This window comes from Carassius carassius, chromosome 6 (assembly GCF_963082965.1).
Source record: "Carassius carassius chromosome 6, fCarCar2.1, whole genome shotgun sequence".
Classification (NCBI taxonomy): Eukaryota; Metazoa; Chordata; class Actinopteri; order Cypriniformes; family Cyprinidae; genus Carassius; species Carassius carassius.
Window position 1 is genome coordinate 19,842,286 of NC_081760.1, and position 24,823 is coordinate 19,867,108.

Genomic DNA, 24,823 nt, shown 5'->3' on the forward strand with positions numbered 1-24,823 from the left:
GGACTTCAATGCTCAAGATTGTCAGTTTACAGTTAATTCTAATTACAGTTAATTTAATTACAGTTAATTCTCAGCACATAGAGACTTTTTCACCTAGATATCACACTATAGAGACTGTGTCTGTTCCCCGAACTAGAAAATACAAAAAACGTCCAAACCAAGTTAAGATTAACAATTTAATTGAGGTTCAACAAATAAAAAACAGAAGCAATATGGATAAACAAATGATAAAGCTTGGCTTATTGAATATCAGATCCCTTTCTACGAAAACACTTTTTGTAAATAATATGATCACTGATCATAATATAGATGTACTCTGTTTGACAGAAACCTGGCTAAAACCTGATGATTACATTATTTTAAATGAGTCCACCCCCCAAGATTACTGTTATAAACATGGGCCACGTCTAAAAGGCAAAGGTGGAGGTGTTGCTTCAATTTATAACAACGTTTTCAGGATTTCTCAGAGGGCAGGCTTCAAGTATAACTCATTTGAAGTAATGGTACTTCATATAACTTTATCCAAAGAAACAAATGTTAATGATAAATCCCCTGTTATGTTTGTACTGGCTACTGTATACAGGCCACCAGGGCACCATACAGACTTTATTAAAGAGTTTGGTGATTTTACATCCGAGTTAGTTCTGGCTGCAGATAAAGTTTTAATAGTTGGTGATTTTAATATCCATGTTGATAATGAAAATGATGCATTGGGATCAGCATTTATAGACATTCTGAACTCTATTGGTGTTAGACAACACGTTTCAGGACCTACTCATTGTCGAAATCATACTCTAGATTTAATACTGTCACATGGAATTGATGTTGATGGTGTTGAAATTATTCAGCCAAGTGATGATATCTCAGATCATTATTTAGTTCTTTGCAAAATTCATATAGCCAAAATTGTAAATTCTACTTCTTGTTACAAGTATGGAAGAACCATCACTTCTAACACAAAAGACTGCTTTTTAAGTTATCTTCCTGATGTATCCAAATTCCTTAGCATATCCAAAACCTCAGAACAACTTGATGATGTAACAGAAACTATGGACTCTCTCTTTTCTAGCACTTTAAATAAAGTTGCTCCTTTACGCTTAAGGAAGGTTAAGGAAAACAGTTTGACACCATGGTATAATGAGCATACTCGCACCCTAAAGAGAGCAGCCCGAAAAATGGAGCGCAGCTGGAGGAAAACAAAACTAGAGGTATTTCGTATTGCTTGGCGGGAAAGTAACATATCCTACAGAAAAGCATTAAAAACTGCTAGATCCGATTACTTTTCTTCTCTTTTAGAAGAAAACAAACATAACCCCAGGTATTTATTCAATACAGTGGCTAAATTAACGAAAAATAAAGCCTCAACAAGTGTTGACATTTCCCAACACCACAGCAGTAATGACTTTATGAACTACTTTACTTCTAAAATCAATACTATTAGAGATAAAATTGCAACCATTCAGCCGTCAGCTACAGTATCACATCAGACAGTGCACTATAGATCCCCTGAGGAACAGTTCCACTCATTCTCTACTATAGGAGAGGAAGAGTTGTATAAACTTGTTAAATCATCTAAACCAACAACATGTATGTTAGACCCTATACCATCTAAGCTCCTGAAAGAGGTGCTTCCAGAAGTCATAGATCCTCTTCTGACTATTATTAATTCCTCATTGTCATTAGGACATGTCCCCAAAACCTTCAAACTGGCTGTTATTAAGCCTCTCATCAAAAAACCACAACTTGACCCCAAAGAACTAGTTAATTATAGACCAATCTCGAATCTCCCTTTTCTGTCCAAGATACTAGAAAAGGTGGTATCCACACAATTATATTCCTTCTTAGAGAAAAATGGTATATGTGAGGATTTCCAGTCAGGATTTAGACCGTATCATAGTACTGAGACTGCTCTTCTTAGAGTTACAAATGATCTGCTCTTATCATCTGATCGTGGGTGTATCTCTCTATTAGTTTTATTGGATCTTAGTGCTGCGTTTGACACAATTGACCACAACATTCTTTTGCATAGACTTGAATACTTTGTTGGCATCAGTGGAAGTGCATTAGCATGGTTTAAATCGTACTTATATGACCGCCATCAGTTCGTAGCAGTGAATGAAGATGTATCCTATCGATCACAAGTGCAGTATGGAGTACCTCAAGGCTCAGTACTAGGGCCGCTACTCTTCACGCTTTATATGTTACCCTTGGGAGATATCATCAGGAAACATGGTGTTAGCTTTCACTGTTATGCTGATGATACTCAGCTCTATATTTCTTCGCAGCCCGGTGAAACACACCAATTTGAAAAACTAATGGATTGCATAGTCGATATAAAAAACTGGATGACGAGTAATTTCTTACTGCTAAATTCTGAAAAAACAGAGGTGTTAATTATAGGACCTAAAAACTCTGCTTGTAATAACCTGGAACACTGTCTAAGACTTGATGGTTGCTCTGTCAATTCTTCATCATCAGTTAGGAACCTAGGTGTGCTACTTGATCGCAATCTTTCCTTAGAAAGCCACGTTTCTAGCATTTGTAAAACTGCATTTTTCCATCTCAAAAACATATCTAAATTACGGCCTATGCTCTCAATGTCAAATGCAGAAATGTTAATCCATGCATTTATGACCTCAAGGTTAGATTATTGTAATGCTTTATTGGGTGGTTGTTCTGCACGCTTAGTAAACAAACTACAGCTAGTCCAAAATGCAGCAGCAAGAGTTCTTACTAGAACCAGGAAGTATGACCATATTAGCCCGGTCCTGTCAACACTGCACTGGCTCCCTATCAAGCATCGCATAGATTTTAAAATATTGCTTATTACTTATAAAGCCCTGAATGGTTTAGCACCTCAGTATTTGAATGAGCTCCTTTTACATTATAATCCTCTACGTCCGCTACGTTCTCAAAACTCAGGCAATTTGATAATACCTAGAATATCAAAATCAACTGCAGGCGGCAGATCCTTTTCCTATTTGGCGCCCAAACTCTGGAATAACCTACCTAACATTGTTCGGGAGGCAGACACACTCTTGCAGTTTAAATCTAGATTAAAGACCCATCTCTTTAACCTGGCATACACATAACATACTAATATGCTTTTATTATCCAAATCCGTTAAAGGATTTTTAGGCTGCATTAATTAGGTAAACCGGAACCGGAAACACTTCCCATAACAACCTATGTACTTGCTACATCATTAGAAGAATGGCATCTACGCTAATATTTGTCTGTTTCTCTCTTGTTCCGAGGTCACCGTGGCCACCAGATCCAGTCTGTGTCCAGATCAGAGGGTCACTGCAGTCACCCGGATCCAGTACGTATCCAGACCAGATGGTGGATCAGCACCTAGAAAGGACCTCTACATCCCTGAAAGACAGCGGGGACCAGGACAACTAGAGCCCCAGATACAGATCCCCTGTAAAGACCTTGTCTCAGAGGAGCACCAGGACAAGACCACAGGAAACAGATGATTCTTCTGCACAATCTGACTTTGCTGCAGCCTGGAATTGAACTACTGGTTTCGTCTGGTCAGAGGAGAACTGGCCCCCCAACTGAGCCTGGTTTCTCCCAAGGTTTTTTTCTCCATTCTGTCACCGATGGAGTTTCGGTTCCTTGCCGCTGTCGCCTCTGGCTTGCTTAGTTGGGGACCCTTCATCTACAGCGATATCGTTGACTTGATTGCAAATAAATGCACAGACACTATTTAACTGAACAGAGATGACATAACTGAATCCAATGATGAACTGCCTTTAACTCTCATTTTTGCATTATTGACACTGTTTTCCTAATGAATGTTGTTCAGTTGCTTTGACGCAATGTATTTTGTTTAAAGCGCTATATAAATAAAGGTGACATTGACATTGACATTTACAGGTTTCTGAGACCAGTTATGTTTAAATAGTGATTCTGTTCAAATGAAGTGAAATCTAGCCCAAATATGCTCAAAAGCTTGTCTCTCTATGAGAGAAAGCTGCTTCATTCAATATTCAGTGCAAATCTTGCCAAACTGAAAGATGCTTATGCCTTATGAAATACAATGTTTTTGCAATGCTGTAAGACAGTTTTTAATGTGTTAGAAGTTATATGCACAAAACCTTATGACGGATGTTAGGACTTCAATGCTCAAGATTGTCAGTTTACAGGTTTCTGAGACCAGTAATGTTGAAATAGTGCTTCTGTTCAAATGAAGTGAAATCTAGCCCAAATATGCTCAAAAGGTTGTCTCTCTATGAGAGAAAGGTGCTTCATTCAATATTCAGTGCAAATCTTGCCAAACTGAAAGATGCTTATGTCTTAAGAAATAAAATGACTTCTGCAATGCGTTGAGACAGTTTTTAATGTGTTAGAAGTTATATGCACAAAAACTTATGTTAGGACTTCAATGCTCAAGATTGTCAGTTTACAGGTTTCTGAGACCAATAATGTTGAAATAGTGCTTCTGTTCAAATGAAGTGAAATCTAGCCCAAATCTGCTCAAAAGCTTGTCTCTCTATGAGAGAATGTTGCTTCATTCAATATTCAGTGCAAATCTTGCCAAACTGAAAGATGCTTATGCCTTATGAAATACAATGTTTTTGCAATGCTGTAAGACAGTTTTTAATGTGTTAGAAGTTATATGCACTAAACCTTATGTTAGGACTTCAATGCTCAAGATTGTCAGTTTACAGGTTTCTGAGACCAGTAATGTTGAAATAGTGCTTCTGTTCAAATGAAGTGAAATCTAGCCCAAATCTGCTCAAAAGCTTGTCTCTCTATGAGAGAAAGCTGCTTCATTCAATATTCAGTGCAAATCTTGCCAAACTGAAAGATGCTTATGCCTTATGAAATACAATGTTTTTGCAATGCTGTAAGACAGTTTTTAATGTGTTAGAAGTTATATGCACAAAAACTTATGTTAGGACTTCAATGCTCAAGATTGTCAGTTTACAGGTTTCTGAGACCAGTTATATTTAAATAGTGATTCTGTTCAAATGAAGTGAAATCTAGCCCAAATATGCTCAAAAGCTTGTCTCTCTGTGAGATAGAGCTGCTTCATTCAATATTCAGTGCAAATCTTGCCAAACTGAAAGATGCTTATGTCTTAAGAAATAAAATGACGTCTGCAATGCGTTGAGACAGTTTTTAATGTGTTAGAAGTTATATGCACAAAAACTTATGTTAGGACTTTAATGCTCAAGATTGTCAGTTTACAGGTTTCTGAGACCAGTAATGTTGAAATAGTGCTTCTGTTCAAGTGAAGTGTAATCTAGCCCAAATCTGCTCAAAAGCTTGTCTCTCTATGAGAGAAAGCTGCTTCATTCAATATTCAGTGCAAATCTTGCCAAACTGAAAGATGCTTATGCCTTATGAAATACAATGTTTTTGCAATGCTGTAAGACAGTTTTTAATGTGTTAGAAGTTATATGCACAAAAACATATGTTAGGACTTCAATGCTAAAGATTGTCAGTTTACAGGTTTCTGAGACCAGTAATGTTGAAATAGTGCTTCTGTTCAAATGAAGTGAAATCTAGCCCAAATCTGCTCAAAAAGCTTGTCTCTCTATGAGAGAAAGCTGCTTCATTCAATATTCAGTGCAAATCTTGCCAAACTGAAAGATGCTTATGCCTTATGAAATACAATGTTTTTGCAATGCTGTAAGACAGTTTTTAATGTGTTAGAAGTTATATGCACAAAAACTTATGTTAGGACTTCAAAGCTCAAGATTGTCAGTTTACAAGTTTCTGAGACCAGTAATGTTGAAATAGTGCTTCTGTTCAAATGAAGTGAAATCTAGCCCAAATCTGCTCAAAAGCTTGTCTCTCTATGAGAGAAAGCTGCTTCATTCAATATTCAGTGCAAATCTTGCCAAACTGAAAGATGCTTATGCCTTATGAAATATAATGTTTTTGCAATGCTGTAAGACAGTTTTTAATGTGTTAGAAGTTATATGCACAAAAACTTATGTTAGGACTTCAAAGCTCAAGATTGTCAGTTTACACGTTTCTGAGACCAGTAATGTTGAAATAGTGATTCTGTTCAAATGAAGTGAAATCTAGCCCAAATATGCTCAAAAGCTTGTCTCTCTGTGAGATAGAGCTGCTTCATTCAATATTCAGTGCAAATCTTGCCAAACTGAAAGATGCTTATGCCTTATGAAATACAATGTTTTTGCAATGCTGTAAGACAGTTTTTAATGTGTTAGAAGATATATGCACAAAAACTTATGTTAGGACTTCAATGCTCAAGATTGTCATTTTACAGGTTTCTGAGACCAGTTATGTTTAAATAGTGATTCTGTTCAAATGAAGTGAAATCTAGCCCAAATATGCTCAAAAGCTTGTCTCTCTGTGAGATAGAGCTGCTTCATTCAATATTCAGTGCAAATCTTGCCAAACTGAAAGATGCTTATGCCTTATGAAATACAATGTTTTTGCAATGCTGTAAGACAGTTTTTAATGTGTTAGAAGATATATGCACAAAAACTTATGTTAGGACTTCAATGCTCAAGATTGTCATTTTACAGGTTTCTGAGACCAGTTATGTTTAAATAGTGATTCTGTTCAAATGAAGTGAAATCTAGCCCAAATATGCTCAAAAGCCTGTCTCTCTGTGAGATAGAGCTGCTTCATTCAATATTCAGTGCAAATCTTGCCAAACTGAAAGATGCTTATGCCTTATGAAATACAATGTTTTTGCAATGCTGTAAGACAGTTTTTAATGTGTTAGAAGTTATATGCACAAAAACTTATGTTAGGACTTCAATGCTCAAGATTGTCAGTTTGCAGGTTTCTGAGACCAGTAATGTTGAAATAGTGCTTCTGTTCAAATGAAGTGAAATCTAGCCCAAATATGCTCAAAAGCTTGTCTCTCTGTGAGATAGAGCTGCTTCATTCAATATTCAGTGCAAATCTTGCCAAACTGAAAGATGCTTATGCCATATGAAATACAATGTTTTTGCAATGCTGTAAGACAGTTTTTAATGTGTTAGAAGTTATATGCACAAAACCTTATGACGGATGTTAGGACTTCAATGCTCAAGATTGTCAGTTTACAGGTTTCTGAGACCAGTAATGTTGAAATAGTGCTTCTGTTCAAATGAAGTGAAATCTAGCCCAAATATGCTCAAAAGGTGGTCTCTCTATGAGAGAAAGGTGCTTCATTCAATATTCAGTGCAAATCTTGCCAAACTGAAAGATGCTTATGTCTTAAGAAATAAAATGACTTCTGCAATGCGTTGAGACAGTTTTTAATGTGTTAGAAGTTATATGCACAAAAACTTATGTTAGGACTTCAATGCTCAAGATTGTCAGTTTACAGGTTTCTGAGACCAATAATGTTGAAATAGTGCTTCTGTTCAAATGAAGTGAAATCTAGCCCAAATCTGCTCAAAAGCTTGTCTCTCTATGAGAGAATGCTGCTTCATTCAATATTCAGTGCAAATCTTGCCAAACTGAATGATGCTTATGCCTTATGAAATACAATGTTTTTGCAATGCTGTAAGACAGTTTTTAATGTGTTAGAAGTTATATGCACTAAACCTTATGTTAGGACTTCAATGCTCAAGATTGTCAGTTTACAGGTTTCTGAGACCAGTAATGTTGAAATAGTGCTTCTGTTCAAATGAAGTGAAATCTAGCCCAAATCTGCTCAAAAGCTTGTCTCTCTATGAGAGAAAGCTGCTTCATTCAATATTCAGTGCAAATCTTGCCAAACTGAAAGATGCTTATGCCTTATGAAATACAATGTTTTTGCAATGCTTTAAGACAGTTTTTAATGTGTTAGAAGTTATATGCACAAAAACCTATGTTAGGACTTCAATGCTCAAGATTGTCAGTTTACAGGTTTCTGAGACCAGTAATGTTGAAATAGTGCTTCTGTTCAAATGAAGTGAAATCTAGCCCAAATATGCTCAAAAGCTTGTCTCTCTGTGAGATAGAGCTGCTTCATTCAATATTCAGTGCAAATCTTGCCAAACTGAAAGATGCTTATGCCTTATGAAATACAATGTTTTTGCAATGCTGTAAGACAGTTTTTAATGTGTTAGAAGTTATATGCACAAAACCTTATGACGGATGTTAGGACTTCAATGCTCAAGATTGTCAGTTTACAGGTTTCTGAGACCAGTAATGTTGAAATAGTGCTTCTGTTCAAATGAAGTGAAATCTAGCCCAAATATGCTCAAAAGGTTGTCTCTCTATGAGAGAAAGGTGCTTCATTCAATATTCAGTGCAAATCTTGCCAAACTGAAAGATGCTTATGTCTTAAGAAATAAAATGACTTCTGCAATGCGTTGAGACAGTTTTTAATGTGTTAGAAGTTATATGCACAAAAACTTATGTTAGGACTTCAATGCTCAAGATTGTCAGTTTACAGGTTTCTGAGACCAATAATGTTGAAATAGTGCTTCTGTTCAAATGAAGTGAAATCTAGCCCAAATCTGCTCAAAAGCTTGTCTCTCTATGAGAGAATGCTGCTTCATTCAATATTCAGTGCAAATCTTGCCAAACTGAATGATGCTTATGCCTTATGAAATACAATGTTTTTGCAATGCTGTAAGACAGTTTTTAATGTGTTAGAAGTTATATGCACTAAACCTTATGTTAGGACTTCAATGCTCAAGATTGTCAGTTTACAGGTTTCTGAGACCAGTAATGTTGAAATAGTGCTTCTGTTCAAATGAAGTGAAATCTAGCCCAAATCTGCTCAAAAGCTTGTCTCTCTATGAGAGAAAGCTGCTTCATTCAATATTCAGTGCAAATCTTGCCAAACTGAAAGATGCTTATGCCTTATGAAATACAATGTTTTTGCAATGCTTTAAGACAGTTTTTAATGTGTTAGAAGTTATATGCACAAAAACTTATGTTAGGACTTCAATGCTCAAGATTGTCAGTTTACAGGTTTCTAAGACCAGTAATGTTGAAATAGTGCTTCTGTTCAAATGAAGTGAAATCTAGCCCAAATATGCTCAAAAGCTTGTCTCTCTGTGAGATAGAGCTGCTTCATTCAATATTCAGTGCAAATCTTGCCAAACTGAAAGATGCTTATGCCTTATGAAATACAATGTTTTTGCAATGCTGTAAGACAGTTTTTAATGTGTTAGAAGTTATATGCACAAAACCTTATGACGGATGTTAGGACTTCAATGCTCAAGATTGTCAGTTTACAGGTTTCTGAGACCAGTAATGTTGAAATAGTGCTTCTGTTCAAATGAAGTGAAATCTAGCCCAAATATGCTCAAAAGGTTGTCTCTCTATGAGAGAAAGGTGCTTCATTCAATATTCAGTGCAAATCTTGCCAAACTGAAAGATGCTTATGTCTTAAGAAATAAAATGACTTCTGCAATGCGTTGAGACAGTTTTTAATGTGTTAGAAGTTATATGCACAAAAACTTATGTTAGGACTTCAATGCTCAAGATTGTCAGTTTACAGGTTTCTGAGACCAATAATGTTGAAATAGTGCTTCTGTTCAAATGAAGTGAAATCTAGCCCAAATCTGCTCAAAAGCTTGTCTCTCTATGAGAGAATGCTGCTTCATTCAATATTTAGTGCAAATCTTGCCAAACTGAATGATGCTTATGCCTTATGAAACACAATGTTTTTGCAATGCTGTAAGACAGTTTTTAATGTGTTAGAAGTTATATGCACTAAACCTTATGTTAGGACTTCAATGCTCAAGATTGTCAGTTTACAGGTTTCTGAGACCAGTAATGTTGAAATAGTGCTTCTGTTCAAATGAAGTGAAATCTAGCCCAAATCTGCTCAAAAGCTTTTCTCTCTATGAGAGAAAGCTGCTTCATTCAATATTCAGTGCAAATCTTGCCAAACTGAAAGATGCTTATGCCTTATGAAATACAATGTTTTTGCAATGCTGTAAGACAGTTTTTAATGTGTTAGAAGTTATATGCACAAAAACATGTGTTAGGACTTCAATGCTAAAGATTGTCAGTTTACAGGTTTCTGAGACCAGTAATGTTGAAATAGTGCTTCTGTTCAAATGAAGTGAAATCTAGCCCAAATCTGCTCAAAAAGCTTGTCTCTCTATGAGAGAAAGCTGCTTCATTCAATATTCAGTGCAAATCTTGCCAAACTGAAAGATGCTTATGCCTTATGAAATACAATGTTTTTGCAATGCTGTAAGACAGTTTTTAATGTGTTAGAAGTTATATGCACAAAAACTTATGTTAGGACTTCAAAGCTCAAGATTGTCAGTTTACAAGTTTCTGAGACCAGTAATGTTGAAATAGTGCTTCTGTTCAAATGAAGTGAAATCTAGCCCAAATCTGCTCAAAAGCTTGTCTCTCTATGAGAGAAAGCTGCTTCATTCAATATTCAGTGCAAATCTTGCCAAACTGAAAGATGCTTATGCCTTATGAAATATAATGTTTTTGCAATGCTGTAAGACAGTTTTTAATGTGTTAGAAGTTATATGCACAAAAACTTATGTTAGGACTTCAAAGCTCAAGATTGTCAGTTTACAAGTTTCTGAGACCAGTAATGTTGAAATAGTGCTTCTGTTCAAATGAAGTGAAATCTAGCCCAAATCTGCTCAAACGCTTGTCTCTCTATGAGAGAATGCTGCTTCATTCAATATTCAGTGCAAATCTTGCCAAACTGAAAGATGCTTATGCCTTATGAAATACAATGTTTTTGCAATCCTGTAAGACAGTTTTTAATGTGTTAGAAGTTATATGCACAAAACCTTATGTTAGGACTTCAATGCTCAAGATTGTCAGTTTACAGGTTTCTGAGACCAGTAATGTTGAAATAGTGCTTCTGTTCAAATGAAGTGAAATCTAGCCCAAATCTGCTCAAAAGCTTATCTCTCTATGAGAGAAAGCTGCTTCATTCAATATTCAGTGCAAATCTTGCCAAACTGAAAGATGCTTATGCCTTATTAAATACAATGTTTTTGCAATGCTGTAAGACAGTTTTTAATGTGTTAGAAGTTATATGCACAAAAATTTATGTTAGGACTTCAATGCTCAAGGTTGTCAGTTTACAGGTTTCTGAGACCAGTTATGTTTAAGTAGTGATTCTGTTCAAATGAAGTGAAATATAGCCCAAATATGCTCAAAAGCTTGTCTCTCTGTGAGATAGAGCTGCTTCATTCAATAATCAGTGCAAATCTTGCCAAACTGAAAGATGCTTATGCCTTATGAAATACAATGTTTTTGCAATGCTGTAAGACAGTTTTTAATGTGTTAGAAGCTATATGCACAAAACCTTATGTTAGGACTTCAATACTCAAGATTGTCAGTTTACAAGTTTCTGAGACCAGTTATGATGAAATAGTGCTTTTGTTCAAATGAAGTGAAATCTAGCCCAAATCTGCTCAAATGCTTGTCTCTCTATGAGAGAAAGCTGCTTTATTCAATATTCAGTGCAAATCTTGCCAAACTGAAAGATGCTTATGTCTTATGAAATAAAATGATTTCTGCAATGCAGTGAGACAGTTTTTAATGTGTTAGAAGTTATATGCACAAAAACTTATGTTAGGACTTTAATGCTCAAGATTGTCAGTTTACAGGTTTCTGAGACCAGTAATGTTGAAATAGTGCTTCTGTTCAAATGAAGTGAAATCTAGCCCAAATCTGCTCAAAAGCTTGTCTCTCTATGAGAGAAAGCTGCTTCATTCAATGATCAGTGCAAATCTTGCCAAACTGAAAGATGCTTATGCCTTATGAAATACAATGTTTTTGCAATGCTGTAAGACAGTTTTTAATGTGTTAGAAGTTATATGCACAAAAACATATGTTAGGACTTCAATGCTAAAGATTGTCAGTTTACAGGTTTCTGAGACCAGTAATGTTGAAATAGTGCTTCTGTTCAAATGAAGTGAAATCTAGCCCAAATCTGCTCAAAAAGCTTGTCTCTCTATGAGAGAAAGCTGCTTCATTCAATATTCAGTGCAAATCTTGCCAAACTGAAAGATGCTTATGCCTTATGAAATACAATGTTTTTGCAATGCTGTAAGACAGTTTTTAATGTGTTAGAAGTTATATGCACAAAAACTTATGTTAGGGCTTCAAAGCTCAAGATTGTCAGTTTACAAGTTTCTGAGACCAGTAATGTTGAAATAGTGCTTCTGTTCAAATGAAGTGAAATCTAGCCCAAATCTGCTCAAAAGCTTGTCTCTCTATGAGAGAAAGCTGCTTCATTCAATATTCAGTGCAAATCTTGCCAAACTGAAAGATGCTTATGCCTTATGAAATATAATGTTTTTGCAATGCTGTAAGACAGTTTTTAATGTGTTAGAAGTTATATGCACAAAAACTTATGTTAGGACTTCAAAGCTCAAGATTGTCAGTTTACACGTTTCTGAGACCAGTAATGTTGAAATAGTGATTCTGTTCAAATGAAGTGAAATCTAGCCCAAATATGCTCAAAAGCTTGTCTCTCTGTGAGATAGAGCTGCTTCATTCAATATTCAGTGCAAATCTTGCCAAACTGAAAGATGCTTATGCCTTATGAAATACAATGTTTTTGCAATGCTGTAAGACAGTTTTTAATGTGTTAGAAGATATATGCACAAAAACTTATGTTAGGACTTCAATGCTCAAGATTGTCATTTTACAGGTTTCTGAGACCAGTTATGTTTAAATAGTGATTCTGTTCAAATGAAGTGAAATCTAGCCCAAATATGCTCAAAAGCTTGTCTCTCTGTGAGATAGAGCTGCTTCATTCAATATTCAGTGCAAATCTTGCCAAACTGAAAGATGCTTATGCCTTATGAAATACAATGTTTTTGCAATGCTGTAAGACAGTTTTTAATGTGTTAGAAGTTATATGCACAAAAACTTATGTTAGGACTTCAATGCTCAAGATTGTCAGTTTGCAGGTTTCTGAGACCAGTAATGTTGAAATAGTGCTTCTGTTCAAATGAAGTGAAATCTAGCCCAAATATGCTCAAAAGCTTGTCTCTCTGTGAGATAGAGCTGCTTCATTCAATATTCAGTGCAAATCTTGCCAAACTGAAAGATGCTTATGCCATATGAAATACAATGTTTTTGCAATGCTGTAAGACAGTTTTTAATGTGTTAGAAGTTATATGCACAAAACCTTATGACGGATGTTAGGACTTCAATGCTCAAGATTGTCAGTTTACAGGTTTCTGAGACCAGTAATGTTGAAATAGTGCTTCTGTTCAAATGAAGTGAAATCTAGCCCAAATATGCTCAAAAGGTTGTCTCTCTATGAGAGAAAGGTGCTTCATTCAATATTCAGTGCAAATCTTGCCAAACTGAAAGATGCTTATGTCTTAAGAAATAAAATGACTTCTGCAATGCGTTGAGACAGTTTTTAATGTGTTAGAAGTTATATGCACAAAAACTTATGTTAGGACTTCAATGCTCAAGATTGTCAGTTTACAGGTTTCTGAGACCAATAATGTTGAAATAGTGCTTCTGTTCAAATGAAGTGAAATCTAGCCCAAATCTGCTCAAAAGCTTGTCTCTCTATGAGAGAATGCTGCTTCATTCAATATTCAGTGCAAATCTTGCCAAACTGAATGATGCTTATGCCTTATGAAATACAATGTTTTTGCAATGCTGTAAGACAGTTTTTAATGTGTTAGAAGTTATATGCACTAAACCTTATGTTAGGACTTCAATGCTCAAGATTGTCAGTTTACAGGTTTCTGAGACCAGTTATGTTGAAATGGTGCTTCTGTTCAAATGAAGTGAAATCTAGCCCAAATCTGCTCAAAAGCTTGTCTCTCTGTGAGAGAAAGCTGCTTCATTCAATGATCAGTGCAAATCTTGCCAAACTGAAAGATGCTTATGCCTTACGAAATACAAAGTTTTTGCAATGCGTTGAGACAGTTTTTAATGTGTTAGGAGTTATATGCACAAAACCTTATGTTGGGACTTCAATGCTCAAGATTGTCAGTTTACAGGTTTCTGAGACCAGTTATGTTTAAATAGTGATTCTGTTCAAATGAAGTGAAATCTAGCCCAAATATGCTCAAAAGCTTGTCTCTCTGTGAGATAGAGCTGCTTCATTCAATATTCAGTGCAAATCTTGCCAAACTGAAAGATGCTTATGCCTTATGAAATACAATGTTTTTGCAATGCTGTAAGACAGATTTTAATGTGTTAGAAGTTATATGCACAAAAACTTATGTTAGGACTTCAATGCTCAAGATTGTCAGTTTACAGGTTTCTGAGACCAGTTATGTTTAAATAGTGATTCTGTTCAAATGAAGTGAAATCTAGCCCAAATATGCTCAAAAGCTTGTCTCTCTGTGAGATAGAGCTGCTTCATTCAATATTCAGTGCAAATCTTGCCAAACTGAAAGATGCTTATGCCTTATGAAATACAATGTTTTTGCAATGCTGTAAGACAGTTTGTAATGTGTTAGAAGTTATATGCACAAAAACTTATGTTAGGACTTCAAAGCTCAAGATTGTCAGTTTACAAGTTTCTGAGACCAGTAATGTTGAAATAGTGCTTCTGTTCAAATGAAGTGAAATCTAGCTCAAATCTGCTCAAAAGCTTGTGTCTCTATGAGAGAGAGGTGCTTCATTCAATATTCAGTGCAAATCTTGCCAAACTGAAAGATGCTTATGCCTTATGAAATACAATGTTTTTGCAATGCTGTAAGACAGTTTTTAATGTGTTAGAAGTTATATGCACTAAACCTTATGTTAGGACTTCAATGCTCAAGATTGTCAGTTTACATGTTTCTGAGACCAGTAATGTTGAAATAGTGCTTCTGTTCAAATGAAGTGAAATCTAGCCCAAATATGCTCAAAAGCTTGTCTCTCTGTGAGATAGAGCTGCTTCATTCAATATTCAGTGCAAATCTTGCCAAACTGAAAGATGCTTATGCCTTATGAAATACAATGTTTTTGCAATGCTGTAAGACAGTTTTTAATGTGTTAGAAGTTATATGCACAAAACCTTATGACGGATGTTAGGACTTCAATGCTCAAGATTGTCAGTTTACAGGTTTCTGAGACCAGTAATGTTGAAATAGTGCTTCTGTTCAAATGAAGTGAAATCTAGCCCAAATATGCTCAAAAGCTTGTCTCTCTATGAGAGAAAGGTGCTTCATTCAATATTCAGTGCAAATCTTGCCAAACTGAAAGATGCTTATGTCTTAAGAAATAAAATGACTTCTGCAATGCGTTGAGACAGTTTTTAATGTGTTAGAAGATATATATGCACAAAAACTTATGTTAGGACTTCAATGCTCAAGATTGTCAGTTTACAGGTTTCTGAGACCAATAATGTTGAAATAGTGCTTCTGTTCAAATGAAGTGAAATCTAGCCCAAATCTGCTCAAAAGCTTGTCTCTCTATGAGAGAATGCTGCTTCATTCAATATTCAGTGCAAATCTTGCCAAACTGAAAGATGCTTATGCCTTATGAAATACAATGTTTTTGCAATGCTGTAAGACAGTTTTTCATGTGTTAGAAGTTATATGCACTAAACCTTAGTTAGGACTTCAATGCTCAAGATTGTCAGTTTACAGGTTTCTGAGACCAGTAATGTTGAAATAGTGCTTCTGTTCAAATGAAGTGAAATCTAGCCCAAATATGCTCAAAAGCTTGTCTCTCTGTGAGATAGAGCTGCCTTATTCAATATTCAGTGCAAATCTTGCCAAACTGAAAGATGCTTATGCCTTATTAAATACAATGTTTTTGCAATGCTGTAAGACAGTTTTTAATGTGTTAGAAGTTATATGCACAAAACCTTATGTTCGGACTTCAATACTCAAGATTGTCAGTTTACAAGTTTCTGAGACCAGTTATGATGAAATAGTGCTTTTGTTCAAATGAAGTGAAATCTAGCCCAAATCTGCTCAAATGCTTGTCTCTCTATGAGAGAAAGCTGCTTTATTCAATATTCAGTGCAAATCTTGCCAAACTGAAAGATGCTTATGTCTTATGAAATAAAATGATTTCTGCAATGCAGTGGAGACAGTTTTTAATGTGTTAGAAGTTATATGCACAAAAACTTATGTTAGGACTTCAATGCTCAAGATTGTCAGTTTACAGGTTTCTGAGACCACTAATGTTGAAATAGTGCTTCTGTTCAAATGAAGTGAAATCTAGCCCAAATCTGCTCAAAAGCTTGTCTCTCTATGAGAGAAAGCTGCTTCATTCAATATTCAGTGCAAATCTTGCCAAACTGAAAGATGCTTATGCCTTATGAAATACAATGTTTTTGCAATGCGTTGAGACAGTTTTTAATGTGTTAGAAGTTATATGCACAAAAACTTATTTTAGGACTTCAATGCTCAAGATTGTCAGTTTACAGGTTTCTGAGACCAGTAATGTTGAAATAGTGCTTCTGTTCAAATGAAGTGAAATCTAGCCCAAATCTGCTCAAAAGCTTGTCTCTCTATGAGAGAAAGCTGCTTCATTCAATATTCAGTGCAAATCTTGCCAAACTGAAAGATGCTTATGCCTTATGAAATACAATGTTTTTGCAATGCTGTAAGACAGTTTGTAATGTGTTAGAAGTTATATGCACAAAAACTTATGTTAGGACTTCAAAGCTCAAGATTGTCAGTTTACAAGTTTCTGAGACCAGTAATGTTGAAATAGTGCTTCTGTTCAAATGAAGTGAAATCTAGCTCAAATCTGCTCAAAAGCTTGTGTCTCTATGAGAGAGCGGTGCTTCATTCAATATTCAGTGCAAATCTTGCCAAACTGAAAGATGCTTATGCCTTATGAAATACAATGTTTTTGCAATGCTGTAAGACAGTTTTTAATGTGTTAGAAGTTATATGCACTAAACCTTATGTTAGGACTTCAATGCTCAAGATTGTCAGTTTACAGGTTTCTGAGACCAGTAATGTTGAAATAGTGTTTCTGTTCAAATGAAGTGAAATCTAGCCCAAATATGCTCAAAAGCTTGTCTCTCTGTGAGATAGAGCTGCTTCATTCAATATTCAGTGCAAATCTTGCCAAACTGAAAGATGCTTATGCCTTATGAAATACAATGTTTTTGCAATGCTGTAAGACAGTTTTCAATGTGTTAGAAGTTATATGCACAAAACCTTATGACGGATGTTAGGACTTCAATGCTCAAGATTGTCAGTTTACAGGTTTCTGAGACCAGTAATGTTGAAATAGTGCTTCTGTTCAAATGAAGTGAAATCTAGCCCAAATATGCTCAAAAGCTTGTCTCTCTATGAGAGAAAGGTGCTTCATTCAATATTCAGTGCAAATCTTGCCAAACTGAAAGATGCTTATGTCTTAAGAAATAAAATGACTTCTGCAATGCGTTGAGACAGTTTTTAATGTGTTAGAAGATATATATGCACAAAAACTTATGTTAGGACTTTAATGCTCAAGATTGTCAGTTTACAGGTTTCTGAGACCAATAATGTTGAAATAGTGCTTCTGTTCAAATGAAGTGAAATCTAGCCCAAATCTGCTCAAAAGCTTGTCTCTCTATGAGAGAATGCTGCTTCATTCAATATTCAGTGCAAATCTTGCCAAACTGAAAGATGCTTATGCCTTATGAAATACAATGTTTTTGCAATGCTGTAAGACAGTTTTTAATGTGTTAGAAGTTATATGCACTAAACCTTAGTTAGGACTTCAATGCTCAAGATTGTCAGTTTACAGGTTTCTGAGACCAGTAATGTTGAAATAGTGCTTCTGTTCAAATGAAGTGAAATCTAGCCCAAATCTGCTCAAAAGCTTGTCTCTCTATGCGAGAAAGCTGCTTCATTCAATATTCAGTGCAAATCTTGCCAAACTGAAAGATGCTTATGCCTTATGAAATACAATGTTTTTGCTATGCTGTAAGACAGTTTTTAATGTGTTAGAAGTTATATACACAAAAACTTATGTTAGGACTTCAATGCTCAAGATTGTTAGTTTACAGGTTTCTGAGACCATTAATGTTGAAATAGTGATTCTGTTCAAATGAAGTGAAATCTAGCCCAAATATGCTCAAAAGCTTGTCTGTCTGTGAGATAGAGCTGCTTCATTCAATATTCAGTGCAAATCTTGCCAAACTGAAAGATGCTTATGCCTTATGAAATACAATGTTTTTGCAATGCTGTAAGACAGTTTTTAATGTGTTAGAAGTTATATGCACAAAAACTTATGTTAGGACTTCAATGCTCAAGATTGTCAGTTTACAGGTTTCTGAGACCAGTTATGTTTAAATAGTGATTCTGTTCAAATGAAGTGAAATCTAGCCCAAATATGCTCAAAAGCTTGTCTCTCTGTGAGATAGAGCTGCTTCATTCAATATTCAGTGCAAATCTTGCCAAACTGAAAGATGCTTATGCCTTATGAAATACAATGTTTTTGCAATGCTGTAAGACAGTTTTTAATGTGTTAGAAGTTATATGCACAAAAACTTATGTTAGGACTTCAATGCTCAATATTGTCATTTTACAGGTTTCTGAGACCAGTTATGTTTAAATAGTGATTCTGTTCAAATGAAGTGAAATCTAGCCCAAATATGCTCAAAAGCTTGTCTCTCTGTGAGATAGAGCTGCTTCATTCAATATTCAGTGCAAATCTTGCCAAACTGAAAGATGCTTATGCCTTATGAAATACAATGTTTTTGCAATGCTGTAAGACAGTTTTTAATGTGTTAGAAGTTATATGCACAAAAACTTATGTTAGGACTTCAATGCTCAAGATTGTCAGTTTACAGGTTTCTGAGACCAGTAATGTTGAAATAGTGCTTCTGTTCAAATGAAGTGAAATCTAGCCCAAATATGCTCAAAAGCTTGTCTCTCTGTGAGATAGAGCTGCTTCATTCAATATTCAGTGCAAATCTTGCCAAACTGAAAGATGCTTATGCCTTATGAAATACAATGTTTTTGCAATGCTGTAAGACAGTTTTTAATGTGTTAGAAGTTATATGCACAAAACCTTATGACGGATGTTAGGACTTCAATGCTCAAGATTGTCAGTTTACAGGTTTCTGAGACCAGTAATGTTGAAATAGTGCTTCTGTTCAAATGAAGTGAAATCTAGCCCAAATATGCTCAGAAGGTTGTCTCTCTATGAGAGAAAGGTGCTTCATTCAATATTCAGTGCAAATCTTGCCAAACTGAAAGATGCTTATGTCTTAAGAAATAAAATGACTTCTGCAATGCGTTGAGACAGTTTTTAATGTGTTAGAAGTTATATGCACAAAAACTTATGTTAGGACTTCAATGCTCAAGATTGTCAGTTTACAGGTTTCTGAGACCAATAATGTTGAAATAGTGCTTCTGTTCAAATGAAGTGAAATCTAGCCCAAATCTGCTCAAAAGCTTGTCTCTCTATGAGAGAATGCTGCTTCATTCAATATTCAGTGCAAATCTTGCCAAACTGAATGATGCTTATGCCTTATGAAATACAATGTTTTTGCAATGCTGTAAGACAGTTTTTAATGTGTTAGAAGTTATATGCACTAAACCTTATGTTAGGACTTCAATGCTCAAGATTGTCAGTTTACAGGTTTCTGAGACCAGTAATGTTGAAATAGTGCTTCTGTTCAAATGAAGTGAAATCTAGCCCAAATCTGCTCAAAAGCTTGTCTCTCTATGAGAGAAAGCTGCTTCATTCAATATTCAGTGCAAATCTTGCCAAACTGAAAGATGCTTATGCCTTATGAAATACAATGTTTTTGCAATGCTTTAAGACAGTTTTTAATGTGTTAGAAGTTATATGCACAAAAACCTATGTTAGGACTTCAATGCTCAAGATTGTCAGTTTACAGGTTTCTGAGACCAGTAATGTTGAAATAGTGCTTCTGTTCAAATGAAGTGAAATCTAGCCCAAATATGCTCAAAAGCTTGTCTCTCTGTGAGATAGAGCTGCTTCATTCAATATTCAGTGCAAATCTTGCCAAACTGAAAGATGCTTATGCCTTATGAAATACAATGTTTTTGCAATGCTGTAAGACAGTTTTTAATGTGTTAGAAGTTATATGCACAAAACCTTATGACGGATGTTAGGACTTCAATGCTCAAGATTGTCAGTTTACAGGTTTCTGAGACCAGTAATGTTGAAATAGTGCTTCTGTTCAAATGAAGTGAAATCTAGCCCAAATATGCTCAGAAGGTTGTCTCTCTATGAGAGAAAGGTGCTTCATTCAATATTCAGTGCAAATCTTGCCAAACTGAAAGATGCTTATGTCTTAAGAAATAAAATGACTTCTGCAATGCGTTGAGACAGTTTTTAATGTGTTAGAAGTTATATGCACAAAAACTTATGTTAGGACTTCAATGCTCAAGATTGTCAGTTTACAGGTTTCTGAGACCAATAATGTTGAAATAGTGCTTCTGTTCAAATGAAGTGAAATCTAGCCCAAATCTGCTCAAAAGCTTGTCTCTCTATGAGAGAATGCTGCTTCATTCAATATTCAGTGCAAATCTTGCCAAACTGAATGATGCTTATGCCTTATGAAATACAATGTTTTTGCAATGCTGTAAGACAGTTTTTAATGTGTTAGAAGTTATATGCACTAAACCTTATGTTAGGACTTCAATGCTCAAGATTGTCAGTTTACAGGTTTCTGAGACCAGTAATGTTGAAATAGTGCTTCTGTTCAAATGAAGTGAAATCTAGCCCAAATCTGCTCAAAAGCTTGTCTCTCTATGAGAGAAAGCTGCTTCATTCAATATTCAGTGCAAATCTTGCCAAACTGAAAGATGCTTATGCCTTATGAAATACAATGTTTTTGCAATGCTTTAAGACAGTTTTTAATGTGTTAGAAGTTATATGCACAAAAACCTATGTTAGGACTTCAATGCTCAAGATTGTCAGTTTACAGGTTTCTGAGACCAGTAATGTTGAAATAGTGCTTCTGTTCAAATGAAGTGAAATCTAGCCCAAATATGCTCAAAAGCTTGTCTCTCTGTGAGATAGAGCTGCTTCATTCAATATTCAGTGCAAATCTTGCCAAACTGAAAGATGCTTATGCCTTATGAAATACAATGTTTTTGCAATGCTGTAAGACAGTTTTTAATGTGTTAGAAGTTATATGCACAAAACCTTATGACGGATGTTAGGACTTCAATGCTCAAGATTGTCAGTTTACAGGTTTCTGAGACCAGTAATGTTGAAATAGTGCTTCTGTTCAAATGAAGTGAAATCTAGCCCAAATATGCTCAGAAGGTTGTCTCTCTATGAGAGAAAGGTGCTTCATTCAATATTCAGTGCAAATCTTGCCAAACTGAAAGATGCTTATGTCTTAAGAAATAAAATGACTTCTGCAATGCGTTGAGACAGTTTTTAATGTGTTAGAAGTTATATGCACAAAAACTTATGTTAGGACTTCAATGCTCAAGATTGTCAGTTTACAGGTTTCTGAGACCAATAATGTTGAAATAGTGCTTCTGTTCAAATGAAGTGAAATCTAGCCCAAATCTGCTCAAAAGCTTGTCTCTCTATGAGAGAATGCTGCTTCATTCAATATTCAGTGCAAATCTTGCCAAACTGAATGATGCTTATGCCTTATGAAATACAATGTTTTTGCAATGCTGTAAGACAGTTTTTAATGTGTTAGAAGTTATATGCACTAAACCTTATGTTAGGACTTCAATGCTCAAGATTGTCAGTTTACAGGTTTCTGAGACCAGTAATGTTGAAATAGTGCTTCTGTTCAAATGAAGTGAAATCTAGCCCAAATCTGCTCAAAAGCTTGTCTCTCTATGAGAGAAAGCTGCTTCATTCAATATTCAGTGCAAATCTTGCCAAACTGAAAGATGCTTATGCCTTATGAAATACAATGTTTTTGCAATGCTGTAAGACAGTTTTTAATGTGTTAGAAGTTATATGCACAAAAACTTATGTTAGGACTTCAATGCTCAAGATTGTCAGTTTACAGTTAATTCTAATTACAGTTAATTTAATTACAGTTAATTCTCAGCACATAGAGACTTTTTCACCTAGATATCACACTATAGAGACTGTGTCTGTTCCCCGAACTAGAAAATACAAAAAACGTCCAAACCAAGTTAAGATTAACAATTTAATTGAGGTTCAACAAATAAAAAACAGAAGCAATATGGATAAACAAATGATAAAGCTTGGCTTATTGAATATCAGATCCCTTTCTACGAAAACACTTTTTGTAAATAATATGATCACTGATCATAATATAGATGTACTCTGTTTGACAGAAACCTGGCTAAAACCTGATGATTACATTATTTTAAATGAGTCCACCCCCCAAGATTACTGTTATAAACATGGGCCACGTCTAAAAGGCAAAGGTGGAGGTGTTGCTTCAATTTATAACAACGTTTTCAGGATTTCTCAGAGGGCAGGCTTCAAGTATAACTCATTTGAAGTAATGGTACTTCATATAACTTTATCCAAAGAAACAAATGTTAATGATAAATCCCCTGTTATGTTTGTACTGGCTACTGTATACAGGCCACCAGGGCACCATACAGACTTTATTAAAGAGTTTGGTGATTTTACATCCGAGTTAGTTCTGGCTGCAGATAAAGTTTTAATAGTTGGTGATTTTAATATCCATGTTGATAATGAAAACGATGCATTGGGATCAGCATTTATAGACATTCTGAACTCTATTGGTGTTAGACAACACGTTTCAGGACCTACTCATTGTCGAAATCATACTCTAGATTTAATACTGTCACATGGAATTGATGTTGATGGTGTTGAAATTATTCAGCCAAGTGATGATATCTCAGATCATTATTTAGTTCTTTGCAAAATTCATATAGCCAAAATTGTAAATTCTACTTCTTGTTACAAGTATGGAAGAACCATCACTTCTAACACAAAAGACTGCTTTTTAAGTTATCTTCCTGATGTATCCAAATTCCTTAGCATATCCAAAACCTCAGAACAACTTGATGATGTAACAGAAACTATGGACTCTCTCTTTTCTAGCACTTTAAATAAAGTTGCTCCTTTACGCTTAAGGAAGGTTAAGGAAAACAGTTTGACACCATGGTATAATGAGCATACTCGCACCCTAAAGAGAGCAGCCCGAAAAATGGAGCGCAGCTGGAGGAAAACAAAACTAGAGGTATTTCGTATTGCTTGGCGGGAAAGTAACATATCCTACAGAAAAGCATTAAAAACTGCTAGATCCGATTACTTTTCTTCTCTTTTAGAAGAAAACAAACATAACCCCAGGTATTTATTCAATACAGTGGCTAAATTAACGAAAAATAAAGCCTCAACAAGTGTTGACATTTCCCAACACCACAGCAGTAATGACTTTATGAACTACTTTACTTCTAAAATCAATACTATTAGAGATAAAATTGCAACCATTCAGCCGTCAGCTACAGTATCACATCAGACAGTGCACTATAGATCCCCTGAGGAACAGTTCCACTCATTCTCTACTATAGGAGAGGAAGAGTTGTATAAACTTGTTAAATCATCTAAACCAACAACATGTATGTTAGACCCTATACCATCTAAGCTCCTGAAAGAGGTGCTTCCAGAAGTCATAGATCCTCTTCTGACTATTATTAATTCCTCATTGTCATTAGGACATGTCCCCAAAACCTTCAAACTGGCTGTTATTAAGCCTCTCATCAAAAAACCACAACTTGACCCCAAAGAACTAGTTAATTATAGACCAATCTCGAATCTCCCTTTTCTGTCCAAGATACTAGAAAAGGTGGTATCCACACAATTATATTCCTTCTTAGAGAAAAATGGTATATGTGAGGATTTCCAGTCAGGATTTAGACCGTATCATAGTACTGAGACTGCTCTTCTTAGAGTTACAAATGATCTGCTCTTATCATCTGATCGTGGGTGTATCTCTCTATTAGTTTTATTGGATCTTAGTGCTGCGTTTGACACAATTGACCACAACATTCTTTTGCATAGACTTGAATACTTTGTTGGCATCAGTGGAAGTGCATTAGCATGGTTTAAATCGTACTTATATGACCGCCATCAGTTCGTAGCAGTGAATGAAGATGTATCCTATCGATCACAAGTGCAGTATGGAGTACCTCAAGGCTCAGTACTAGGGCCGCTACTCTTCACGCTTTATATGTTACCCTTGGGAGATATCATCAGGAAACATGGTGTTAGCTTTCACTGTTATGCTGATGATACTCAGCTCTATATTTCTTCGCAGCCCGGTGAAACACACCAATTTGAAAAACTAATGGATTGCATAGTCGATATAAAAAACTGGATGACGAGTAATTTCTTACTGCTAAATTCTGAAAAAACAGAGGTGTTAATTATAGGACCTAAAAACTCTGCTTGTAATAACCTGGAACACTGTCTAAGACTTGATGGTTGCTCTGTCAATTCTTCATCATCAGTTAGGAACCTAGGTGTGCTACTTGATCGCAATCTTTCCTTAGAAAGCCACGTTTCTAGCATTTGTAAAACTGCATTTTTCCATCTCAAAAACATATCTAAATTACGGCCTATGCTCTCAATGTCAAATGCAGAAATGTAAATCCATGCATTTATGACCTCAAGGTTAGATTATTGTAATGCTTTATTGGGTGGTTGTTCTGCACGCTTAGTAAACAAACTACAGCTAGTCCAAAATGCAGCAGCAAGAGTTCTTACTAGAACCAGGAAGTATGACCATATTAGCCCGGTCCTGTCAACACTGCACTGGCTCCCTATCAAGCATCGCATAGATTTTAAAATATTGCTTATTACTTATAAAGCCCTGAATGGTTTAGCACCTCAGTATTTGAATGAGCTCCTTTTACATTCTAATCCTCTACGTCCGCTACGTTCTCAAAACTCAGGCAATTTGATAATACCTAGAATATCAAAATCAACTGCAGGCGGCAGATCCTTTTCCTATTTGGCGCCCAAACTCTGGAATAACCTACCTAACATTGTTCGGGAGGCAGACACACTCTTGCAGTTTAAATCTAGATTAAAGACCCAT

General features: G+C 35.5%; 1 protein-coding gene across 1 annotated transcript; it reads left to right on the forward strand.

Annotated features, from left to right (window-relative positions):
* Nucleotides 1-203: 203 nt before the first annotated feature.
* On the forward strand, nucleotides 204-24,823 carry LOC132142095 (uncharacterized; the record flags this gene model as incomplete). Its single annotated transcript, XM_059551735.1, is given in 2 exon segments — nucleotides 204-3,068; nucleotides 21,989-24,823. Coding segments are annotated over 2 exon segments (5,691 nt in total), but the record flags the coding sequence as incomplete, so codon positions are not given.